The sequence below is a fragment of the Rhinoraja longicauda genome, chromosome 14 (genome assembly GCF_053455715.1).
Source record: "Rhinoraja longicauda isolate Sanriku21f chromosome 14, sRhiLon1.1, whole genome shotgun sequence".
NCBI classification, from domain to species: domain Eukaryota; kingdom Metazoa; phylum Chordata; class Chondrichthyes; order Rajiformes; family Arhynchobatidae; genus Rhinoraja; species Rhinoraja longicauda.
The window spans coordinates 19,756,372-19,779,693 of NC_135966.1; the positions used below are offsets into that span (position 1 = coordinate 19,756,372).

Sequence of the window (23,322 nt, forward strand, 5' to 3'; positions counted from 1 at the left end):
TATATTTAATATTCAAATGTCAGAATATGTCATACTAACGGCTGTAAATTGGGACCCATCCATTTTAAAGGAAAAAAAATTTCAAAGATTTTATTCATGGCTTTCTCACAATGATGCCTGGTTTATAACTGTATTGTACGCAACTACAGGTTGAAGTCTGATCCTGAATTCCTGCCTGTAAAGACAAAATATTTTTATTTTGCTTGGTACAGGATATTGCCACTCTGTGAGATGCTATGCCAGTATGTATTTAACAAAATAACAGCTATTCTGTATGAGTAGGAAGATGCAATCAGGTACATGGGTACAAAAGTCAGTGATTAGGAAAATGGCTGGGGAAAGGAATATTAGTCATTCAAATGGTGTGCATGCAATGCAATAAAAACAACCCCTGTTCTGAATGCCATTTAATGTTTTCTTTTTGTTGATGATTATTTCCATGTAATAAAGTAGGCTTGAAGAAAAGTTCCTCACGTTCCTTATTCACTGCTCCACCCAGGGCCTTAAAGCATGGACTCACTGTTGTGTCACCAAAGTACATTATCGCTGGTAGGTGCGGACAGGCCGATATCTAAAACAAAAAAAATGACATGATTATGGGTCCAAGCCGACATATATACAAATAAATTTAATAAAGATGAGACTATTACTGCAAGTGTAATGAGAACCTAATAGATAAAGGCATTTTTTTTAATTTCAGCATTGGCTGTAATATTATGATAAAAAATGATCACTAAATGTGGGGGACATTTTCAGAAACTGTTTACTTGAATTATAATCCTTTCCAAGAAACTATACCAAAGAAAATGTAATAAGAGTAGCAGTGTGTTAAAGGTTTTAAGGACCTTTGAAGTGAAAAGGAAAAGGCAACTGTTACTCATTTCAATTCTTATATATATATATATACATGTGTATGAACGTATACACACATACACACATATATATATATAGAAACATATAAATATACATGTGTGTGTCCGTATACACACACACACATATATATATATGTATATATGTGTGTGTGTGTGTGTGTATATATATATATATATATATATATATATATATATATATACACATATAAATATGCATGTGTATTTATGTATACACAATATATATATGTATACACTATATATTCATATAATGCCGGAGTAATTCAGCAGGTCAGGCAGCATCTCAGGAGAGAAGGAATTGGTGATGTTTCGGGTCGAGACCCTTCTTCAGACTGTATACACTGTATACACTATATATATATATATATATATACACACACACACACACACACACACACACACATATATATATATATATATATATATATATATATATATATATATACACACACACACACACAGTGCCCTCCATAATGTTTGGGACAAAAACCCATCATTTATTTATTTGCCTTGTACTCCACAATTTGAGATTTGTAATAGAAGAAATCATGTGGTTAAAGTGCGCATTGTCAGATTTTATTCAAGGGTATTTTTATACATTTTGGTTTCACCATGTAGAAATTACAGCTGTGTAGTCCCCCCCCCCCCCCCCCCCATTTCAGGGCACCATTATGTTTGAGACACATGGATTCACAGGTGTTTGTAATTGCTCAGACCTCCTTCATGCAGGTATAAGAGAGCTCTCAGTACATAGTCTTTCCTCCAGTCTTTCCATCACCTTTGGAAACTTTAATTGCTGTTTATCAACATGAGGACCAAAGTTGTGCCAATGAAAGTCAAAGAAGCCATTATGAGACTGGGAAACAAGAATAAAACTGTTAGAGACACAGCCAAACCTTAGGCTTACCAAAATCAACTGTTTGGAACATCATTAAGAAGAAAGAGAGTGCTGGTGAGCTTACTAATCGCAAAGGGACTGGCAGGCCAAGGTAGACCTCCGCAGCTGATGACAGAAGAATTCTCTCAAAAATAAAGAAAAATTCCCAAACACCTTTCCAACGGATCAGAAACACTCTTCAGGAGTCAGGTGTGGATTTGTCAATGACCACAGTCCGCAGAAGACTTCATGGACAGAAATACAGAGGCTACACTGCAAGATGCAAACCACTGGTTAGCCGAAAAAATAGGATGGCCAGGTTACAGTTTGCCAAGACGTACTTAAAAGAGCAACCACAGTTCTGGAAAAAGGTCTTTGGACAGATGAGACGAAGATTAACTTGTATGTGATGGCAAGAGCAAAGTATGGAGGGGAGAAGGAACTGCCCAAGATCCAAAGCATAATACCTCATCTGTGCAACACGGTGGTGGGGGTGTTATGGCCTGGGCATGTATGACTGCTGAAGGTACTGGCTCACTTATCTTCATTGATGATACAAAAGCTGATGGTAGTAGCATAATGAATTCTGAAGTGCATAGACACATCCTATCTGCTCAGGTTCAAACAAATGCCTCAAAACTCATTGGCCGGCGGTTCATTCTACAGCTAGACAATGATCCCAAACATACAGCTAAAGCAACAAAAGAGTTTTTCAAAGCTATAAAATGGTCAATTCTTGAATGGCCAAGTCAATCACCCGATCTGAACCCAATTGAGCATGCCTTTTATATGCTGAAGAGAAAACTGAAGGGGACTAGCCCCCAAAACAAGCATAAGCTAAAGATGGCTACAATAGCAGCCTGGCAGAGCATCACCAGAGAAGACACCCAGCAACTGGTGATGTTCATGAATCGCAGACTTCAAGCAGTCATTGCATGCAAAGGATATGCAACAAAATGTTACATATGCAACATTGCATGCAAAGGATATGCAACTAAACGTGACTACTTTCATTTACATGACATTGCTGTGTCCCAAACATAATGGTGCCCTAAAATGGGGGGACTATGTATGAACACTGCCGTAATTTCTACATGGTGAAACCAAAATGTATAAAAATGCCCTTTATTAAAACCTGACGATGTGCACTTTAACCACGTGTGATTTTTTTTCTATTACAAATCTCAAATTGTGGAGTACAGAGGCAAATAAATAAATGATGGGTCTTTGTCCCAAACAAAGTTTCTTGGAAAGGATTATAATTCAAGTAAACAGTTTCTGAAAATGTCCCCCACATTTGGTGGTAATTTTTATCATAATATTACAGCGAATGCTGAAATTCAAAAAAATGCCTTTATCTATTAGGTTCTCATTACAACTTGCAGTAATAGTCTCATCTTTATTACATTTATTTGTATATCATGATATGTTGGCTTGGACCCATAATCATGTAGTTTTTTTTGTTTTAGGTATCGGCCTGTCCGCACCTACCAGCGATCCCTACACATAAACACTATCCGTCACACACTAGGGACAATTTAGATTGTGGTTTGTGCTTTGTACTTCGGGACAATGTACACATACAACAGTGAGTCCATGCTTTAAGGCCCTGGGTGGAGCAGTGAATAAGGAACATGAGGAACATTTCTTCAAGCCTACAATATTACATGGAAATAATCATCAACAAAAAGAAAACATTAAATGGCATTCAGAACAGGGGTTGTTTTTATTGCATTGCATGCACACCATTTGAATGACTCATATTCCTTTCCCCTGCCATTTTCCTAATCACTGACTTTTGTACCCATGTACCTGATTGCATCTTCCTACTCATACAGAATAGCTGTTATTTTGTTAAACACATACTGGCACAGCATCTCACAGAGTGGCGACATCCTGTACCAAGCAAAAGAAAAATATTGTGTCTTTACAGGCAGGAATTCAGGATCAGACTTCAACCTGTAGTTGCGTACAATACAGTTATAAACCAGGCATCATTGTGAGAAAGCCATGAATAAAATCTTTGATTTTTTTAAATATATATATATATATATATATTTGTGTGTGTGTGCGTGCGTGCGTGCGTGCGTGCGTGCGTGCGTGCGTGCGTGTGTGTGTGTGTGTGTATACATATACATATATTACAAGCTGGGTCACGTTTATTGTCACTGTTCTTGTCCTAACAGAATTTATAATAATATTCAGTAAGTTTGTTTTGCACAATTTTTTTAATTGGATTGCTTCATACTTTTAAGTCTGGAACAAAATACTCAACCTTTTGCCCCATGTATAACATATAACAGTATAACAGAACTTTATTGTCATTCGGTATAAATACCGAACGAAATTTCAGCAGTCACAAGACACAGCAAAAAAGAAAAGAACACAGGACACACGACCCCAACACCAACATCCATCACAGTGACTCCAAACACCCCCTCACTGTGATGGAAGGCAACAAAACTTCCACTCTCTTCCCCCCCGCGCCCACGGACAGGCAGCTCGACCCCTACCGAGGCAACCGACACGCACAGCCCCCGCAAGGGGATGGAAGGCCCCGCGGCCGAGCCGCACCGGGCACTGAAACGTCCCGCGGCCGAGCCGCGCCGGCGATGTTAAGTCCAGCGGAGAGTAAATTACTGCAGAGCAGCAGGGAATTGCAGGAATGGATGCACGTTACTGAAAGTAGCAGAGCAGGTTGAGAAAATTGTTAATAAGACATACACAATTCTGGGATTCTTCAATCGTGCCACAGAGTAGAAAAAAGAGAAGTCATGTTGGACCTTTAAAAAACACTGGACTGACTCAGCTGGATTATTGTGTTCGGATCTAGATACCTCACTTTTGGAAAGGTGTCGTGATGTATGGGAGGGCAGAGAGGGAGATATAGGAGTTTTACAGGGATGAAGGACTACAATTACAAGAAATAGATTGGAGAACATGGGATTGTGCTCTTTGCAGCGGAGGAGGCTGAGGGAAGATATTGTACACATAAATAAAATGATATGGGGCTTAAACTGAGTGGATAGTGTGTGACGTGAGGTCACAGATGTAAACTTAAAGGGGAAGAACAGTAATAAGAACAGGGGTAAAAACTTGTTTATATCATGTGCGGTTGGGATATGGGATGCACTGCAGGCAGACGTGGTAGAGACACGTTCAATTGCAGACTTTAAGAGGGAATAGTACATATGGTTAAGAAAAATTTGCAAGGTTACCAAGAAGGACCAAAACATGGAACAAGTGAATTGCTCTGATGGAGACGTGGTGCAAGCTGAATGGCTTCTTTCCATGCTATAACCATTTGATGATTCCATGATTATATGACAGCTGACATGGTATGAAATCACAAACAATGAATTGGGAAACTACTCATATTGACTTACAATGTGAACTAAAATACAAGTTCTTAAAATAATTTTGAGTATATCAATCTCCTCAAACATTTGTTTTAATAAAGTAGGTCTTCAGCTGATCCTAAGGGACAGTTGTTGCTTAACCCACTGGAGAAAGACCAAGAGAATCATGTGAAATGTCAGTTTAAAAAATAATGCCCACTATAACTTTGCATTGGCTTCAAATGAGTATAAAATGGGGGAAGAGTGGTTTGTTGATGGAGGTACAGTGTAGTACTCATTGTAGTACTCATTGTAGTACTCATTGTAGTACTCATTTCTGTCAGATTCTCAAAAGCAAACAGTGAATTAAAATGTCTCTATGTTGCTCCACTCACTGTCCCTTCATTACGTTTATCAAGAACTACTAAATATCAGTGTCTCAGATTTTACGTTCGGAGAAATCAACCGGCTACATCAAGCCAATTATCTATTGTGCTATTAAAAATAATGAGAGCACTGGTTTTAGAATAGTCTGAGCAAACTATCACAATGGGAAATAGGTTCTAATAATCTCACTTTGCAACTTAGGGCTTTGATATTATCCATTTTACAGAATAAAATTACAGGTATGTGAAATTTGATCTATGGTCATTTGAGCATTGTTCCTTGACTGGTAATATAGGATTGCTCAAATTATCCTGTACTTTGTGATTGAAACAATAATTTAAATGGCATGATCAAAGCAGAAGTGAAGATAACAATTCTGGCCGTAAAGTGGCATATAAAATGAAAGCCTAAAGTGCAGCTAAACTGAGATTTCCACCTCCAACAATGCAGCAGCTGTGTTGCAACAATTTAGACAGGCAAATTACATTTGTTGTGAATGTGGCAATTTTATTTTTAAGCTTTTAATGAAATCATTGTAATGAGGTCAGTGCTTGCACATTAAATGATTGAAGATTCCAAGTGTTCCTCTGAGATCCATCTAATTACTCAATTGCACAATTTTTCTCTGTAAGATCATTTTTTAAATGTCTCAGTTTCCTTATTGATTCTGACTAAGTTCAAACTCCCTGCAACGTCTCTCAGCAATTCTGTTTCTAAGTTGTCAGACTGCTTTAAAACCTTACAACATTGAATGGGAATAACTTTCCTCTATTGTTCGGACCAAAAGTTTATAAGTCATAGGATCTGAATTAGGCCATTCGCTCATCAAGTCTACACCACCATTTAATCTTGGTTGATCTATCTTTCCCTCACAACTCCATTCTCCTGCTTTCTCCACGTAACTTTTGATGCCCTTATTAATCATGTCATTGTCAATCCCCACTTTAAAAATACCCTAAAACGGCCTCCACAGCTGTCTGTGGCAATGAATTCCACAGATTCACAACCCTCTGACTAAAACAATTCCTCCTCATCTCCTTTCTAAAGGTACGTCCTTTTATTATGAGGCTGTGACCTTTGGTCCGAGACTCTCCCACTAGTGGAAACATCATCTCCACATCCATTCTATCCAGGCCTTTCATTTGTATGTTAAGTTTCTATGCGATCGCCCTGCATCTTTCTATGTTCCAGCGTGTGCATGCACAGAGCCGTCAAAAGCTCATCATACCTTTAACGCAATCATCCCTGGGATCATTCTCGTAAACCTCCTCTGGACCCTCTCCAACGCCAGCACATCCCTCCTCCGATATGGGGCCCAAAATTGTTCACAATACTCCAAAGTCACTGGGCCAAATCATATTCTCCAAGTGCACTCTCTGACACCAGCTGATCATGCCAACTTTATTGCTTCACCAGATCCTCAGAAGTAGGAGTAGGCTCACAAGCAGAAGTAGGCCACAAGGGGACAGATAGCAAGATCTTGCCCTCAAACCACCATGGCCTTAAGATGGCCTTTGCTGTCAAGTGGCCTTTGTAGTGATTCACAAAGTCTCTAATTAGTCATGGACATTTAAAAACAGAAACCATTGAAAAAATAAATTTAAAAGATATATATATATATATATACATACAATTAAAGCGCATTTGATATAAATTATTTAAACATTAATTTTAATTAAAATATTGATAAAAATAATAATTACTTTCACTTGCCTTTTAAATAAAAAATTGTGACCCCATTCAATGGGGTTTTGGGACATTTTGGAAATGCCAGCTATGATCAGCATAAAGCTAAAGGCCCAGATTGGAAATGTGCCTGGCTTTAGAGTTCAAGCCATTGTGGAAGAATATTGTGCTTAATAGGGAGTCCGAGCCAGTGAGAGATTAGACATGCAAGCCTGTTAAAGCCCCAAGTAATTCTTCCTTTAAGAGGCCTCTTAAAACGAATTTATTTGACCCTGTTTTTGGTCACTGTTTCTTAATACCGCCTTGTGTCTGAACATCAAATTTTATTTGAAATTGTTCTGTGAAGTATGTTGCAGCATTTTACTGCACTAGGGTGCAATAAGCTGGTCTTGTTGTTGCCTGGGATATTTGGAACTGGAGATCAATATCGGAATAATGTATCGGTTATTTAGGACTGACGTAAGGAAAACCTACTTCGTTAAAAAGAATATTACCGTTTGGAATTTTCTATCTTACTGGGTATATCATGAGAGAGGTCAATAAAATTTTGGATTTTGAAAGGGGAATCAAAGAATAAAGGAATATTAAGGGAAGGTTAATTGGAGTTAGCAATCTGGCATGATATGACTGAACGATGGAATAGACTCTGAGATTTAACAAACTTTTCTTGCACCTAATTCCCATGATCTGCTTTGAAATTGACAAGTCATCTATTGGTGCTATTACTCTAAAGGGTGCAGAAATTTCCAAAAAATAATTGGTGATCATATATGTTTCAATTAACTAAAAATTCTAGACGAAGGGGACTATTTGAATGTTTAAGTGCAAAGTGGTTTTACAGTATCAAAGGATAATTAGTGATGGGTAGTGAAAGCAAACTTTGATGCTAGAATTTATCATGTTAGAGAGAGGAGAGGCTGTGGCATGGATTTCTAATTTCAGTCAGGGCCTTGGAACCAAGTGAAGAACATCCACTTTTCCGCACTGAGGGAAAGAGATGTCAGGAAGCTTTGATATCTACAGAGGACCCTTGGGCCTCACAAGCTCTATGTCAGACATATGCAACAACAGCAGTAACAGTGGCAAACATGTTACCCACTACTCATTTAATACGTGGAAGTGTCGAACATGAGCAGTAGGCATAACACTAAGATACAAAGAAATGCAGTAGTCTTCACTTCTGGTAGCAAAACTATCTTTAGATATAACTATTATCCAATGGTGATAAGTTAATAATTTCCTCCAGAACAAAATTTATTCCGAAATAAAGAAAAATACGTTTTAAATAAACGTGATGTCTTCAAAAAGTTTATTTTCAATCATGATAAATAGCCACACCCAAACTTTGAAATTATATTTTGTATCATCAGATTTAATAAACATCACAATGTCAAAATTATCTTGCAATAATTTGTTACTAAAATGCTGTATTTGCTTGCAAAATTCATTAACAGATAATAATTACTTACGATATTTATCGATAGATTTGTAATGAACCTCCCGCCATTAATGTAAGCGCACACTGTTGGGTTTCACTATGAGGAATTTGTATTTGTTTCACTATTGGAACAGTAGGCCTTCCAACATTGTAAATGGTAATCATTAACAAAAACCTACCAACATGAAGAGTTCTCAATGCCTGGAAAGCCTTCTGTTTATAATATGTCAGGAAGGAAGGAAAAATCATTGCTAGGAACATGGCTATTTGTTGTTACATTGGAGAAAAAAAATGATTAAACAATTAACAAATCAATAAACATAGCACAGAAAAAAAGAACATCATCTCTTCCCTCCCATTTTTTCTATGTAGATTAACACCTGTCAGTATTATATCGGCCAGGACTTTACTCTTTAGTTACAAATGCAATTGCTTATGCAACAGATATGATGTAGGTACTTCCTTCTCAAATGCTGATGATTAACTTTGTTGAGTGATATGTTAATTAGTTAGTCTCCAAACTCCACATTTTCTACAGCCATCATAGACAATTATGAACGTCTTATGTGTATAAAATCATGAGAGAAATAGATCGGGTAGATGCACAGAATCTCTTGCCCAAAGTAGGGGAATCGAGGACCAGAAGACATAGGTTCAAGGTGAAGGGGAAAAGATTTAATAGGAATCTGAGGGGTAACATTTTCACACAAAGGGTGGTAGGTGTATGGAACAAGCTGCCAGAGGAGGTAGTTGAGGCTGGGATTATCCCAACGTTTAAGAAACAGTTAGACGGGTACATGGACAGGACCTTCCACCGTCCGGTGCGGCCTGGAACGTGGCAAATTCAACAGCCTGACCGCGGGAGAAGACGGCAGGGGAAGAGGAAAAGACATTTTGGCCTTCCATCACAGTGAGCTGGTGACTGGAGGAGACTTACTGTGATGGATGTTTCTTTTTGTTTCTTTTTGTTTGGTGTTGGTTTATGATTGTGTGTGTTATTGCTTATTTGTATTGCTCTTACTGTTGGAGTGTGGGTAATCTTTCATTTCACTGCACATTTATGTGTATGTGACAAATAAACTTGACTATTGACTATTGATAAACTTGACTATTGAAGTTTGGGAAATGGAGCAAGCGCAGGCAGGTTGGACTAGTGAAGCTGGGACATCATGACCGGTGTGAGCAAATTGGACTGAAGGGCCTGTTTCCACACTGTATCACTCTATGATTATGACTCTGATATAAAAGGTCGTAAAATCACCAGTGAAAGCTATATAAAGTTACAAATTACTGCATAAGGAAAAGCTGATGGTATCAGGGCCATCCAATAAGACTATTTGAAGCATCTCCAGATGGAGGTGAACTCTATATTATGACAATGTTCTTCATCAAACTGAGTCACATTCAATTGCATTGTGTTTTCTTCCATTAAGGTAGCTTTATTAGCACAGCATATCAAAGCTATGGGAAACTCACAATGACCCACTTTAGGCCCCAGATTGACTTCATGCTAAACTGGAATAAAGCTTCCACAATTAACTTCCAAAAGAAAAACTCTGGGAAATACATTGGTGTGAACAAAAATTGTGGCTTGACCTTGCAGCCTTTGAATATTCATTGCCTAGAAGAACCAGCAAGAAAATATATTTGAGAGAAACCCCTACCTAATATTCCAGCAGAATATTAATGCTTAAAGAAGAAGAGAAAAAGTTTGGGAATTGGTGGAAAATATCGAATAGATCTATATGTGGTTGACATTGAGGACCAGTTGACTATAGAAATTATTTTCAATAGAGATTCCCCTTTAGCACTAGTTTTATCTTACTCTATTCAAGCTATTTAGTATCTCGTATCCTGTGGAAAGATTTTCATAAGAAATGAAGCACAAGGTCAACCATTTTCTATATTAGATCAGCAGAATGCTTAAACCACCAAATGCATGGAACAAATCTGGAACTTAAAGTAATATTATGGAAGATTTAGTTTAGGAGTGGTGACCTTCAAAGGTATGTTTACCTACCAGAACATCATGACCCACTTCCTAATTTTCTAAAATAAATGATAGGAGAAAAGGTCCACTGTAATCTGAAAATTGAAGTTTTAGAGTATTTCCTTTTCGTTTAGCTGGTTCATTCCTTAGCTAAAGTTGGTGGTGGTTCAACTTAATTATGAAGACATAGTGACTAATTGGGAAGTCCCTTTTTTTTGCACGGGAGTCCTAATTTTAAAGCTTTGCTACATCAGTTCAGGACACTGGCGAGACCATACAAGTATGGTGTACACATTTGGTCTCAATATGCTAGGAGGAATAATCATGCCTTGGAAGCAGCTCAGACAATTTTCACTGGATTGATTTGTGGAATGAACAGTTATCTTGTAAATAATGTTTGAGCAGTTATGTAGAAACAAGGAACTGCAGACGCTGGCTGACAAGAGCTGGAGTATCTCAGTGGGTCAGGCAGCATCTCTGGAGAACATGGAACATGAAGGGTCCCGACCCGAAACGTTATCCATCCATGTTCTCCAGGGATGCTGCCTGACCCACTGAGTTACCTTAGCACTTGCACTTTGTGTCTTTTTTTGAGCAGTTGCGCCTTCAGGCATTGGAATATTGAAGAATGAATGGTAATCTTATTGAAACATAGAGGATTCTGGGTATGATCGGTAGGATAGGTGCTGAGAGGATGTTTTCCCTCAGAGGGGCATCTAGAACCAGGGGGCATAGTTTTGGAATAGGGGGGTCACTTATTTAAGGACCAAAGGAGGAACTTGTCTTAGAGATTGTGAATCTATAGAATCCACTATCCCTGAGACCTGTGATGACTGAATCATTGAATGTCAACAGGGCTGAGATGGACAGATTGTGGGTTTTAAGCAGAGTCAAATGTTAATCATGAGATCAATCATGAAAGTAGAATTGAGACCATAATCAGATCAGCCACACAGCTATGTATAATAGAACATGACCAAGAGGCTGTACTGCCTTCTATTTCCTACGCTTTTATATTCATAGAAACATAGAAACATAGAAAATAGGTGCAGGAGTAGGCCATTCGGCCCTTCGAGCCTGCACCACCATTCAATATGATCATGGCTGATCATCCAGCTCAGTAGCCTGTACCAGCCTTCTCTCCATACCCCCTGATCCCTTTAGCAAAAAGGGCCACATCTAACTCCCTCTTAAATATAGCCAATGAACTGGCCTCAACTATAATTTTTTTTTTTTTATAAAATTTTTTATTGTCAATCCTCAGCCAGTTCACACAGACAGAAAATCGAAATACCGTTTCCCACAATCCCGAGGAACAAAGTGCATAAAACAAAAGGCACAGCAAACAACAATCAACATAAAACATAAAATATAAAATATAGTCACTTCAAATTTTTTTTAAAAAAGTGTCTGGTGCTGGATGTGCGTGTGTGTGGGGTGTTAAAGTCCAGGTCCCATAGGGGCAGGGGAGAGAGGAGGAAGGGAGGGGAGAGAGTTCAGCATCCTGACAGCCTGGTGGAAAAAACTGTTCTTTAGTCGGGTGGTGCTTGACCTCAGGCTGCGAAACCTTCTCCCTGAAGGCAGGAGGGTGAAGAGGCTGTTGGAGGGGTGGAAGGGGTCACCCACAATGCTCAATGCTTTGCGGGTGAGGCGGGTGGTGTAAAGGACCAGGAGTGTTGGGAGTGAGGCGCCAGTGATCCTCTCAGCAGTGTTCACTATGCGCTGCAGGGTCTTACGGCTGGAGGCTGTGCAGCTTCCGAACCACACAGTGATGCAGCTGCTGAGGATGCTCTCGATGGCGCCTCGGTAAAAAGTGTACATGATGGGTGTGGGGGCTCCCGCTCTCTTCAGTTTGCGGAGGAAGTAGAGGCGCTGCTGGGCTTTCTTGGCGATGGACGTGATGTTGTTGCTCCAGGAGAGATCCTCGGTGATGTTCACCCCCAGAAATTTGGTGCTGCTCACCTGCTCCACAGCAGCACCATTGATGGTCAGTGGGTGGGGGTGTTGGGTGTGCGTTCTCCTGAAGTCGACAACAATCTCCTTTGTTTTCTCCACATTCAGGAAGAGATTGTTGTCTGTGCACCACGCGGCCAGCTGGTCCACCTCCTTCCTGTAGTGGGTCTCGTCGTTGTTGCTGATGAGACCCACCACTGTTGTGTCATCCGCAAACTTGACGAAGTGGTTGGAGCTGTAGGTGGGTGTGCAGTCGTGGGTCAGCAAGGTGGCAATTCTTCTGTGGCAGAGAATTCCACAGACTCACCACTCTCTGTGTGAAGAAATGTTTTCTCATCTCGGTCCTAAAAGACTTCCCCCTTATCCTTAAGCTGTGACCCCTGGTTCTGGACTCCCCCAACATCGGGAACAATCTTCCCGCAACTAGCCTCTCCAACCCCTTAAGAATTTTATATGTTTCTATAAGATCCCCCCTCAGTCTTCTAAATTCCAGCGAGTACAAGCCCAGTCTATCCAGTCTTTCCTCATATGAAAGTCCCGCCATCCCAGGGATCAATCTGGTGAACCTTCTCTGTACTCCCTCTAAGGCAAGAACGTCTTTCCTCAGGTTAGGAGACCAAAACTGCACACAATACTCCAGGTGCGGTCTCACCAAGGCCCAGTACAACTGCAGCAGAACCTCCCTGCTCCTAAACTCAAATCCTCTTGCTATGAATGCCAACATACCATTCGCATTCTTCACTGCCTGCTGCACCTGCATGCTTGCTTTCAATTCGTAAATTATTTTCACTCTAGCTGATGAAAATGCTCCATTTTCTGAAGGTTCGTGGCTCGTTTATTGTTCCAACACGTTCACACCACACTCGATCCCAGTTCATCACTCACCATTCCCGGGAAAGGTGGGCAACGTGAGTGTGGGCAGCACTGTGCAATAGTGATTTGAGAGATTTTACTATAAACCAACATTAATTCACCACAGCAAGGGTCTCGGGTAGAATTTGGTAAACACTAGGTTGCGACGCATTGAATGTATGTACAGCCTCCGAGAATGTCAGTAGAATTTTTGCACAGTTCCTGTTTTCAATACATTCTTTTACTCTGAATAAAGTGTATTTTTTTTAAACCCAGTGCACAAGAAGAGAACTCTGCAGTGACATAGTCAGTAATTTTCTTTCCGTGGGTGGGAAGCAGGTGACCTTTGCTGATTACCTCATTGAAAGTCAAACCAGGGACATGGAAACGCCATTTTGAAAATTACAAAACAAACCATTTTTGCAGTTCAGTGTATTAGAAAACGGTCTTCTGATTCCATCCAATTTTGTTAAAGCAGCTGATGTACATGTTGGAAATTATATGCTGTGATAGGGAATATGTTGGATGGAACATGTTTCATTTACCCATTTCTACATACCTATAGCTCCTATTGATGGAAACAATAACAATGTTTATTTATTTAATGATTGTCACCCATCAGATAATAATGCAGCTTTTATACTATCCAGCTTTAAAATGTTACTTTTCAGTAAAATTCACACCAGCTGATTTCAGAGGAGAGCAGGGTTGAGAGATATACATCACTAATCATGAATTAATCATAATTGAAAATTTATTTCTGTTAATTCTGTCAATTTGCATATTTTTGAGGCAGCCTCAAAAGTTCATTCATCTTTTAGAACAAAGAACATTAATAAGCATAAACTCCAATAAACATCGAACTTTATCTTGCACTAAATGTTGTACCCTTTATCATTCATCTGCACAATGCTGACAGCTTGATTGGAATCATATATAGTCTTCTCTTTAACTGGATAGCATGCAACAACAGCTTTTCACTATTCCTCAATACATGTGACAATAATGAAATAAACTAAACTATATTTTGGAAGATTATGAATGAACCAGTATTGGAACTTATCAAAGTACACAATCTAACCAGTAAATATGGTGGTGAATCTGTGGAAATCATTACCACAAAAGGCAGTGGAGGCCAAGTCAATGGATATTTTAAAGGTGGACATTGATAGATTCTTGATTAGTAAGGGTGAAAGGGTTTTTTGGGAGAAGACAGGAGAATGGGGTTGAGAGGGAAAGACAGATCATCCATCATTGAATGACATAGGGTCGAATGGTCTCATTCTGCTCCTATCACTTATGAAATCATAATGGAGACACAAGAGAATGCAGATGCTGGAATCTGGAGCAACAAACAATCTCCAGGAGGAACTCAATGGATCAAGCAACATTAGCTCGAGTTACTTAGTTCTTCCATCAGATTGTTTTTCTAACCAGAAAATAGTTAGAGGCAAGTCATCTTTGATCTCAAGGATAAGTAGAAAAATGATTAAGTACCATTTGATGTCATTTTAATAATTTAAAGTTAAGTTAGTCAATGGATGGATTAACACTATTTTTTTTGCTTTCAGAAATAAACTATTCAGAAAAAAATGTGAACATGAATATGAAAAACACTGCATGGCCTCCTTTACATTCATAATGTCATTCGCTTTACACACAAACAGTATAATCAAGTCTATTCTTTTGTAGTGTTGGCACATTCTATATACAGTGCACCTTTAACATTCATGTGGCCTCTTAGAGAGGCTATTACACAGCACAGTCCCAAGAGCACCTCACACCTGATGACCATTCTTATGCATCGGTTGACTCTGGCCCCCAGGACCAGCTCAGATCAGTCACAGATGCTGATCAATCTGTGAACAGACCTTGGAGCCAAGCAGAAGACAGTGGCATTGTCGATGTAAAGGGAGGCTTTGATGTGAGTGCTTCCACTGCCTGGCATCGTCACCACTCTTGCCTGCGTCTTACCTGTTGGATTCAGCAAAGGGTTCCATGCAGCACACAAACAAGGCTGGGGAAAGAGGGTAACACTGCCTTACCTGACAGAGAAGCTACCTCTTTCCCACCCACAGATTGGACTGCACTACTAATGTCTGTTGAACGCTTGGAACCAATTTCTGATTCAATCTCCAACGCCCATTTTGAAGAGCATGTCCGTTGTGTATGTGCGCGATATCCCATGAAGGGCCTTTCCCTGGTCCAAATTGACCATGCAAGTGCCCACTTCCTGTCCCACACTTATCGCTGAGTAGCATAAGGCTGATTATTTTGAGTGATAATGTAAGAAATAGGAGCAGGAGTATGTTCTTTGCTCCAACACCCACAGCCTTCTCCACCACTTCTTAAGATCATGGCAAACCTGAACTTGGCATCAGCTCTACCAACAGCTTATCCCTATATCCCTCGAGTCTCCAAACTCAGCTTTAAATACATTTTTTAATCAATTTTATTTCAGAAAAAAATATAGCTCGATTGTTCTGATTCATGGCAGATTTGCATTTCACAATGTGCAAATATAATTAAGCAGAGACCTTGGAGGAGTTGATGAAGTCACCTGATTAACGGATTATCACCATGGCAACCTGGCCTCACTTTATCATAGATTTTTCCCTTGTCCATCTCTCTCTCTCTCCCGCACTCTCTTTGCAACTTAAAACTAACATGTTTGCTCTTGTTCACAAAGACTGACGAAGGGTCTTTGCCACTGACCCTGCCTGATTGTTGAGTCCATCAATCTGTTTTAATTTTCTATTAGTTACATCAGAAACATTACTGCAAGATACTGTTTTACAATAAAAAAACACAAAGTGCTGGAGTAACTCAGCAGCACAGGCAACATCCCGATCTGAAATACGAGACTGAAGAAGGGTCCTGACCTGAAGCATCACCAATCCATGTTTGCCAGAGATGCTGACTGACCCATTGAGTTACTCCAGCACTTTGTGTCTTTTTTTCACAAAGTGTCCTTGTTGTCTATAATATACTGAAGTCCACCATAAGCAGAACTTACTAAGAGTTTCTTGTCTTACAGCATTTACTAGAAAAGTGCCGGGATCAGTTTGCTGTAAGACAAGAAACTCTTTGTAAGTTCTGCTTATGGTGGACTTCAGTATATTATAGACAACAAGGACACTTTGTAAAACAAAGACACAAAGTGCTGGAGTAACTCAATGGGTCAGTCAGCATCTCTGGCAAACATGGATTGGTGATGCTTCAGGTCAGGACCCTTCTTCAGTCTCGTATTTCAGATCGGGATGTTGCCTGTGCTGCTGAGTTACTCCAGCACCTTGTGTTTTTTTATTGTGAAATAAAACCTTGGTCCATAGGGGAAAAAAATGCTTCATTGGCAATTGAATGCTTGGATCAACAGAAAATCTATGACCTAAAGTACAACTGGTGCGTGGAGGAAGCGCAAGTGGATCAGCAACTTGCTGATAATCATGGGATATTCAGATTCTTACAGTGGTCAAGGTCAGGAAAGGCCATAACAGCATAGGGCTCACCCTGCCCAGAGCCAAGAACTACGGTGATCTCAGCAAGGAAAGAGTTGAAGCCAGCAAAGATTTTTTTAAAGTGGCAGACAGAATGGAAGTGAAAAAGACCAATGCCAGCTGATAAGCCACAAGGCTTTGAGACAGATGGTATTCCTGAAGAAGTTCTTAAACTTGATAGAGAGGGACTTCAGTCACAACTTTATCTTTCATGTTGGAGAAAAAATGAATGTGCCAGGGCACATCAGAGTCTGCATAATTGTTAATACACTCAAGAAAGGAGATAAATCCAAATGCGGTAGTTATATAGACCATAAAACAGTACAGCACAGGAACAGGCCCTTCAGCCCACCATCTCTATGCCAACCATGATGCCAATCTAAACTAATCCCATCTGCCTCAACATGGTCTGTATCACTTTCAAGCAAAAACACAAAGTACTGGAGGAACTCCATGGGTCGGGAGGCATCTGTGACGGGAATGGGCAGACATTTCGGGTAGGGACCCTTCTTCAGACTGATTGGAGTAGGGGGGATGAAAGCAGGAAAAGAGAGGTGACGAGGAGACAGAGGTTGTTAAGTGATAGGTGGATACAGGTGAGGGGGGAGATGATAGGCAGATGGGTGGAATAAGTGACTCAGGCTGGAAGTGAAAAGGAGACAAAAGGGAAGTTGGATAATGAGGGAAGAGGAGTCAAATATAAAGCTAGAAGATGGCATACAGGTGGAAGCAGATTGGGGGGGAGGCGGGGAAAGACAGAGGATGAAAGTGAAATGGGTTAGGTGCACTCTGTACACCAAGGCCTGATGGATTTCCCAGTCTCTGACCATTTTAACTCCCCTTCCCCATTACCATTATCTAACGTTGGCCACCTCCATTTCCAGAGTGAGGCCACACACAAACTGGTGGGACAACCAGTTCCAACCATATTCCACTTGGCTAGCTTACAACCCAACACCATGAACATTGAGATCTCCAATATCCCCCCCACCTACCCTTCCTCGTTTTACTTTAGACTTTACTTTAGACGTTGGAGATGCAGATTGGAAACAGTCATAAAAATAAACTCTTTTGTAGTATTTATTAACAACTAGACACAGTATACATAATGTACATAGTTTTGTATGGTTTAGTTTAGAGTTACAGCGCAGAAACAGGCCCTTTGGCCACTGGTGCCGGCAAGTGGGAGCGCATTTATTAAAGTTTATAAAGTTAATTATTTCTAAACTATAACAAAACTTGATAGAACACACCGCAGGTGAATGGTGAGTAAGGTTCCCCTAAAATTGTTGCGCTATCGTGTACCGTTTTGGTTGTAATTCGGGAACATACATGCATATATACATATGCAAGATGAGAGTTTTAATAATATTTAGATACACAGAGAGATATAGCATGGGTAGCTATAAAAAATGTACATTTCTGACTATGGGAAAATATCTTCCTGACTGTTGTCAGTCATGGTACCCTCACAGAACCTGGGTTTTGTCTGCATTACGTACAACAGAGATCCCAACACTGGTTTTTGCAGAATGCAACTTGTCACAGACCTCCGATCAGAAAACACTTCCGTACCACTAACCTCTGTCTTCTGACTAAACCAATTTTGGATCCAATGAAGCAAATCATTGTGGATCCCATGTGACTTAATCTTCTGGACCAGCCTGCAATGGGGGATCGTTCAAATATTTAATAAAGACAATGTGGACGGCATCCATTGAATGGAGCTAATGTACAGGACAAGATGATTGTTGTTCAAACTGAATTTACCTGCACTCTGGGGCAAGGTCACCTTAACTTCAATCATGGAGTGCTGTGCACAGACAGTGCTGCCTCAGTGCACATTTGGGGACCTCAGAATGTACTGAAGCAAATTGCATTCACACAAAGTGATAGGGAGTGTGCTACAAAAAAAATATTTTCCCCTAGTACCCACCTAACTTACTCACCTGAGAGAGCTGAGATGATGGCAGGCATAAGTTATTGCCATATCCAAAAGATAGCAGCTCTGTGTAGGAAGGAACTGCAGATGCTGGTTTAAACTGAAGATGGACACAAAGTGCTGGAGTAACTGAGCAGGACAGGCAGCATCTCTGGAGAGAAGGAATGGGTGATGTTTTGGGTCGAGACCCTTTTTCAGACTCTAACAGTGCAGTACTTCCTGAAACATCAGCCTAGATTTTTACGCTTACATCTCTGGAATGTATTGTGAACCCAGATGTTTATAGCACATTAATACCGATATACTAAACAAGCCACAACTATATGTAAACATGTCATCCGATTTTATGCATACCATGTTCATCGTATCAGTTAGTCCCCACAACATTTCTTTTAGGTGATGCCATATCTTGATATCATCAAGTCTGACAATGACTGAAACGTATCCACTTAAGGAGACTCTGCCAACAGTTACTGTTTAGATGTAACTGCTTGACATTTGGCTTAATCTTTTAGTTTCCAGTAATCAATCAGAAATCAATGAGCATTTTTGTCACACCCAACTATTGATATGAACCCAATAAAAAGAGAAGATGCTGGAAGCATTCTGCAAGTCAGGCAGTAACCATTCAAAGAGAAACAAATGTAATGATTCGGGTTAAACACACTTCATCTGAACTGGGAAAGGGAGATAATAAGTTAGTTTTATGGTGCAAAAGGGATGGGGTGGGGAAGAAAGAACAAATCAATGCATGGGGATAAACGTATCTGATAGAGTGTGGCTAGGATTGCCATAGAGTTAAAAGATGTGCCTGATATAATTTGATTACTGGGTTAATGAGGGAAGTTAGTGAGAGAGAATACAAACAAAGAAATGTAAAAGTTGCAAAGAGCTGTCGGAAATGCCCAGCCAGTCAGGCCATGATGGCATCAACAGCAAAACTAGCCAACAGCAGAACTGACCAGCTCTGCAGCAGGGTAACCCAAAGTTGTAGAATTTGACATTCAGTCTAGAAAGCTGCAACATAGTAGTGAGATGGTGTTCCTCATGCTCGCATTGGGTTTTGTTATAGCAGTGCAGGAAGCAACAGAAAGATAGGTTAGAATGGATGTAGTTTTGGGGAATTTAAGTGACAAACTCAGGATCGGCTCTGCAGACTGGAACAGGTGCTCTGCAAAGCAGTCACACAGTCTGCATTTTCTTACTCCATTGTAGAGGGGACCACATTGTTAGCATTGTATGTAGCACATTGGACTGGAAGAATATCAGATTGGAAACGTGTAAATGAATTATTGTTTCATCTGGAAGGACTGTTTGGGTCCCTGGTTGGTAGCAGTGAAAGCTAAAAGGGATAGGTGATGCCAGAGGGTGGTACAGTAGCCACTTTATGCAAAAGCAGTTTGCCTGCTACACATTTTGAACATTAGATATGGATCTATATTGTTTCGATGTAACCCCATATGATTTCAAATATCAATAAGATAGACACAAAGTGCTGGAACACTTGACACTTGGCATGCATACGGGGTGCTTGTTGGTCAGCGTGGACTCGGTAGGCCGAAGGGTGTGTCTCCAAGCTGCTTCTCTAAAACTCTGGAACCAGCTCTTTCTCAATGAAATGGTTTCAATTTTCAGCCATTTCTCACAAATCTCCATCTTAATGAAATGTTTTGCTTGCAAAGCCTATTTTCACCTTCCCTGCTTCTTTTAAAATAATATATGAACTTTGACATAGGAGTGACATTTTAACATGGTTGTAATCTAAGTAAAAGCAGAACATTACCATTTCACCTTACATAAATGAGGAAAACAAGATCATATAACTCCAATAAAAATAAAACGTCATGAAATGATTCACATGATAATTCCTGTGTTTGAGTCGAAGGTTCAAATCTCTGGTGGTAGCTAATCTTAAGGCAGCAATGCAACAACTGAGGATAGAGTCAACTAGGAGTACTATTTCAAAGCACACTTGTGAAGAAATTCAAGTTGAATTATACCCTCCTCCATGGTAAAATAGCCTGCTGCATCTTGCTCTTTAGCTTATGCATGACAAATAGTCAAAATATCAATGCTTATTTTATTTTGTTTAGAGATACGGTGCAGAAACAGGCCCACCGAGTCTGCACCAACCAGCGATCCCCATACACTAGCACTATCCAACACACTGGGGAAAATATACAAATTTTACCGAAGCCAATTAACCTACAAAGCTACACATCTTTGGAAAATGGGAGGGAACCAGAGCACCCAGAGAAAACCCACACGGTACAGGTCGAAAGTACAAACTCCATACATTCAGCATCTGTTGTCAGGATCGAACTCGAGTCCCTGGCGCTGTAAGGCATCAACTCTACCGCTGCACCATGGTTGACAGATCATTATTCGCAGTATCATAGGATCAAACTCCCCGGAACTACTTCATGCCATCACAGCTTATCCACCCATGAACATTGTCATCAAGACCACACGACCGTCATGCATCAACAAACCACCCGTGACAGAAACAACTATTCAGAAGTATTTATTCACAAAATGCTGGAGTAACTCAGCAGGTCAGGCAGCATCTCAGGAGAGAAGGAATGGGTGACGTTTCGGGTCAAGACTCTTCCTCAGACTGATGTCAGGGGGGCGGGTCAAAGGAAGGATATAGGTGGAGACAGGAAGATAGAGGGAGAACTGGGAAGGGGAGTGGGGGGAAGAGAGGGACAGAGGAACTATCTAAAGTTGGAGAAGTCGATGTTCATACCACTGGGCTGCAAGCTGCCCAAGCGAAATATGAGGTGCTGTTTCTCCAATTTCCGGTGGGCCTCACTATGGCACTGGAGGAAGCCCATGACAGAAAGGTCAGACTGGGAGTGGGAGGGGGAGTTGAAGTGCTCAGCCACCTCAATCTATTGTATAACCTCATCTATTGCATCCGCTGCTCTAGATGTCAACTTCTTTACATTGGCGAAACCAAACGCAGGCTCGGCGATCGTTTCGATCAACACCTTCGCTCAGTCCGTCTTAACCAACCTGATCTCTGGTGGCTGAGCACTTCAACTCCCCCTCCCACTCCCAGTCTGACCTTTCTGTCATGGGCCTCCTCCAGTGCCATAGTGAGGCCCACCGGAAATTGGAGGAACAGCACCTCATATTTCGCTTGGGCAGCTTGCAGCCCAGCGGTATGAACATTGACTTCTCCAACTTTACATAGTTCCTCTGTCCCTCTCTCCCCCCCCCTCCCCTTCCCAGTTCTCCCTCTAACTTCCTGTCTCCACCTATATCCTTCCTTTGTCCCGCCCCCTCCCCTGACATCAGTCTGAAGAAGGGTCTCGACCCGAAACGTCACCCATTCCTTCTCTCCTGAGATGCTGCCTGACCCGCTGAATTACTCCAGCATTTTGTGAATAAATACCTTCGATTTGTACCAGCATCTGCAGTTATTTTCTTACATTATTCAGAAGTAGGTCATTCACCAACTGTTGTGACATTCAGAAGAGAATGACTCAGCTCAACTTGATGATTTGGTTGAATTAACTTGTACAAAACAAGAGGAAGCTAATACATATTTCAATCTGAAGCATGCAAATATTCATCTTCCTTGAAAGGTGCACATCTAAAATATCTTCTCTCTTTTCAGATGACAAACCGTTAACACATATTTCCACCAACCTCTGTTTCATAATTGTAAGAATTAAGTCAAATGTACAGAACAGGCAGACAGATATCCTGATCCCTAAAGTATTGGATGTGTAAGTTGAAAATGTATACAATCCACTTAGCATTCCTAAAATATAATCTTGTAGTTTGCACAATACACATATGCAATGTGCATGGCTCATTACATATACAATGATATGTAATGTAATTAGGAGGCATGATCAGCACACAATCAACACAGGAATTATTAAGGAGACTGCCATTTTTAATAAAGATACACAGCAGCAAATCTTCACATTGGATTATTTCCAATGATTTGGCGTTGTTGGACAGAAAAAATACTGACGTTTTTTTCATCCCTCCTCATGTTACATAAAGACTAGTCGGCATTATTATTTTGGACAACCATAGTTGATGCATCTAAGTTACAATATTATCTGTACTTATGCGTCGACATATGTTTGTGGACTGAAGAGTGATAAATGTACAAGAAAGAAACCATCTCCAAAAGCATGGAGGGTTTTGTGACCATCAGCAGAATCTTTGGCAAAGCAAAATGATATCATGTGGAGAAGGTAGTACAGGACCTGCCCATAAAACTGGAGGAATTTTTTTAATAGTCAACTAAGCCATGCCCTAGCATAGCTATCAAAGTTTTCACGCACAGAAACATTCAAATATTATTAAAATGTATCTAAACTATTAAAAATTGAAATGTATGAAATACACAAATAAAATGCTTAAAACATTTAAATAATCTAATCTATAAATCCTAACACTAGCACCTTGTATGCTTCCTCCTATGAAATAAATGGAGAATCGCTTCC

At 40.2% G+C, this 23,322-nt stretch overlaps 1 protein-coding gene across 1 annotated transcript in view; it reads right to left on the bottom strand.

Moving 5' to 3' along the window:
- The window catches only part of cdhr2 (cadherin related family member 2), a 96,473-nt gene extending 80,875 nt beyond the window's left edge, over positions 1-15,598 (bottom strand). The window contains exon 1 of the mRNA XM_078411344.1: positions 15,457-15,598. Coding sequence (XP_078267470.1) covers positions 15,457-15,598 — 142 coding nt within the window. The remainder of the gene's footprint in view (positions 1-15,456) is intronic.
- Between the last annotated feature and the right edge of the window lie 7,724 nt (positions 15,599-23,322).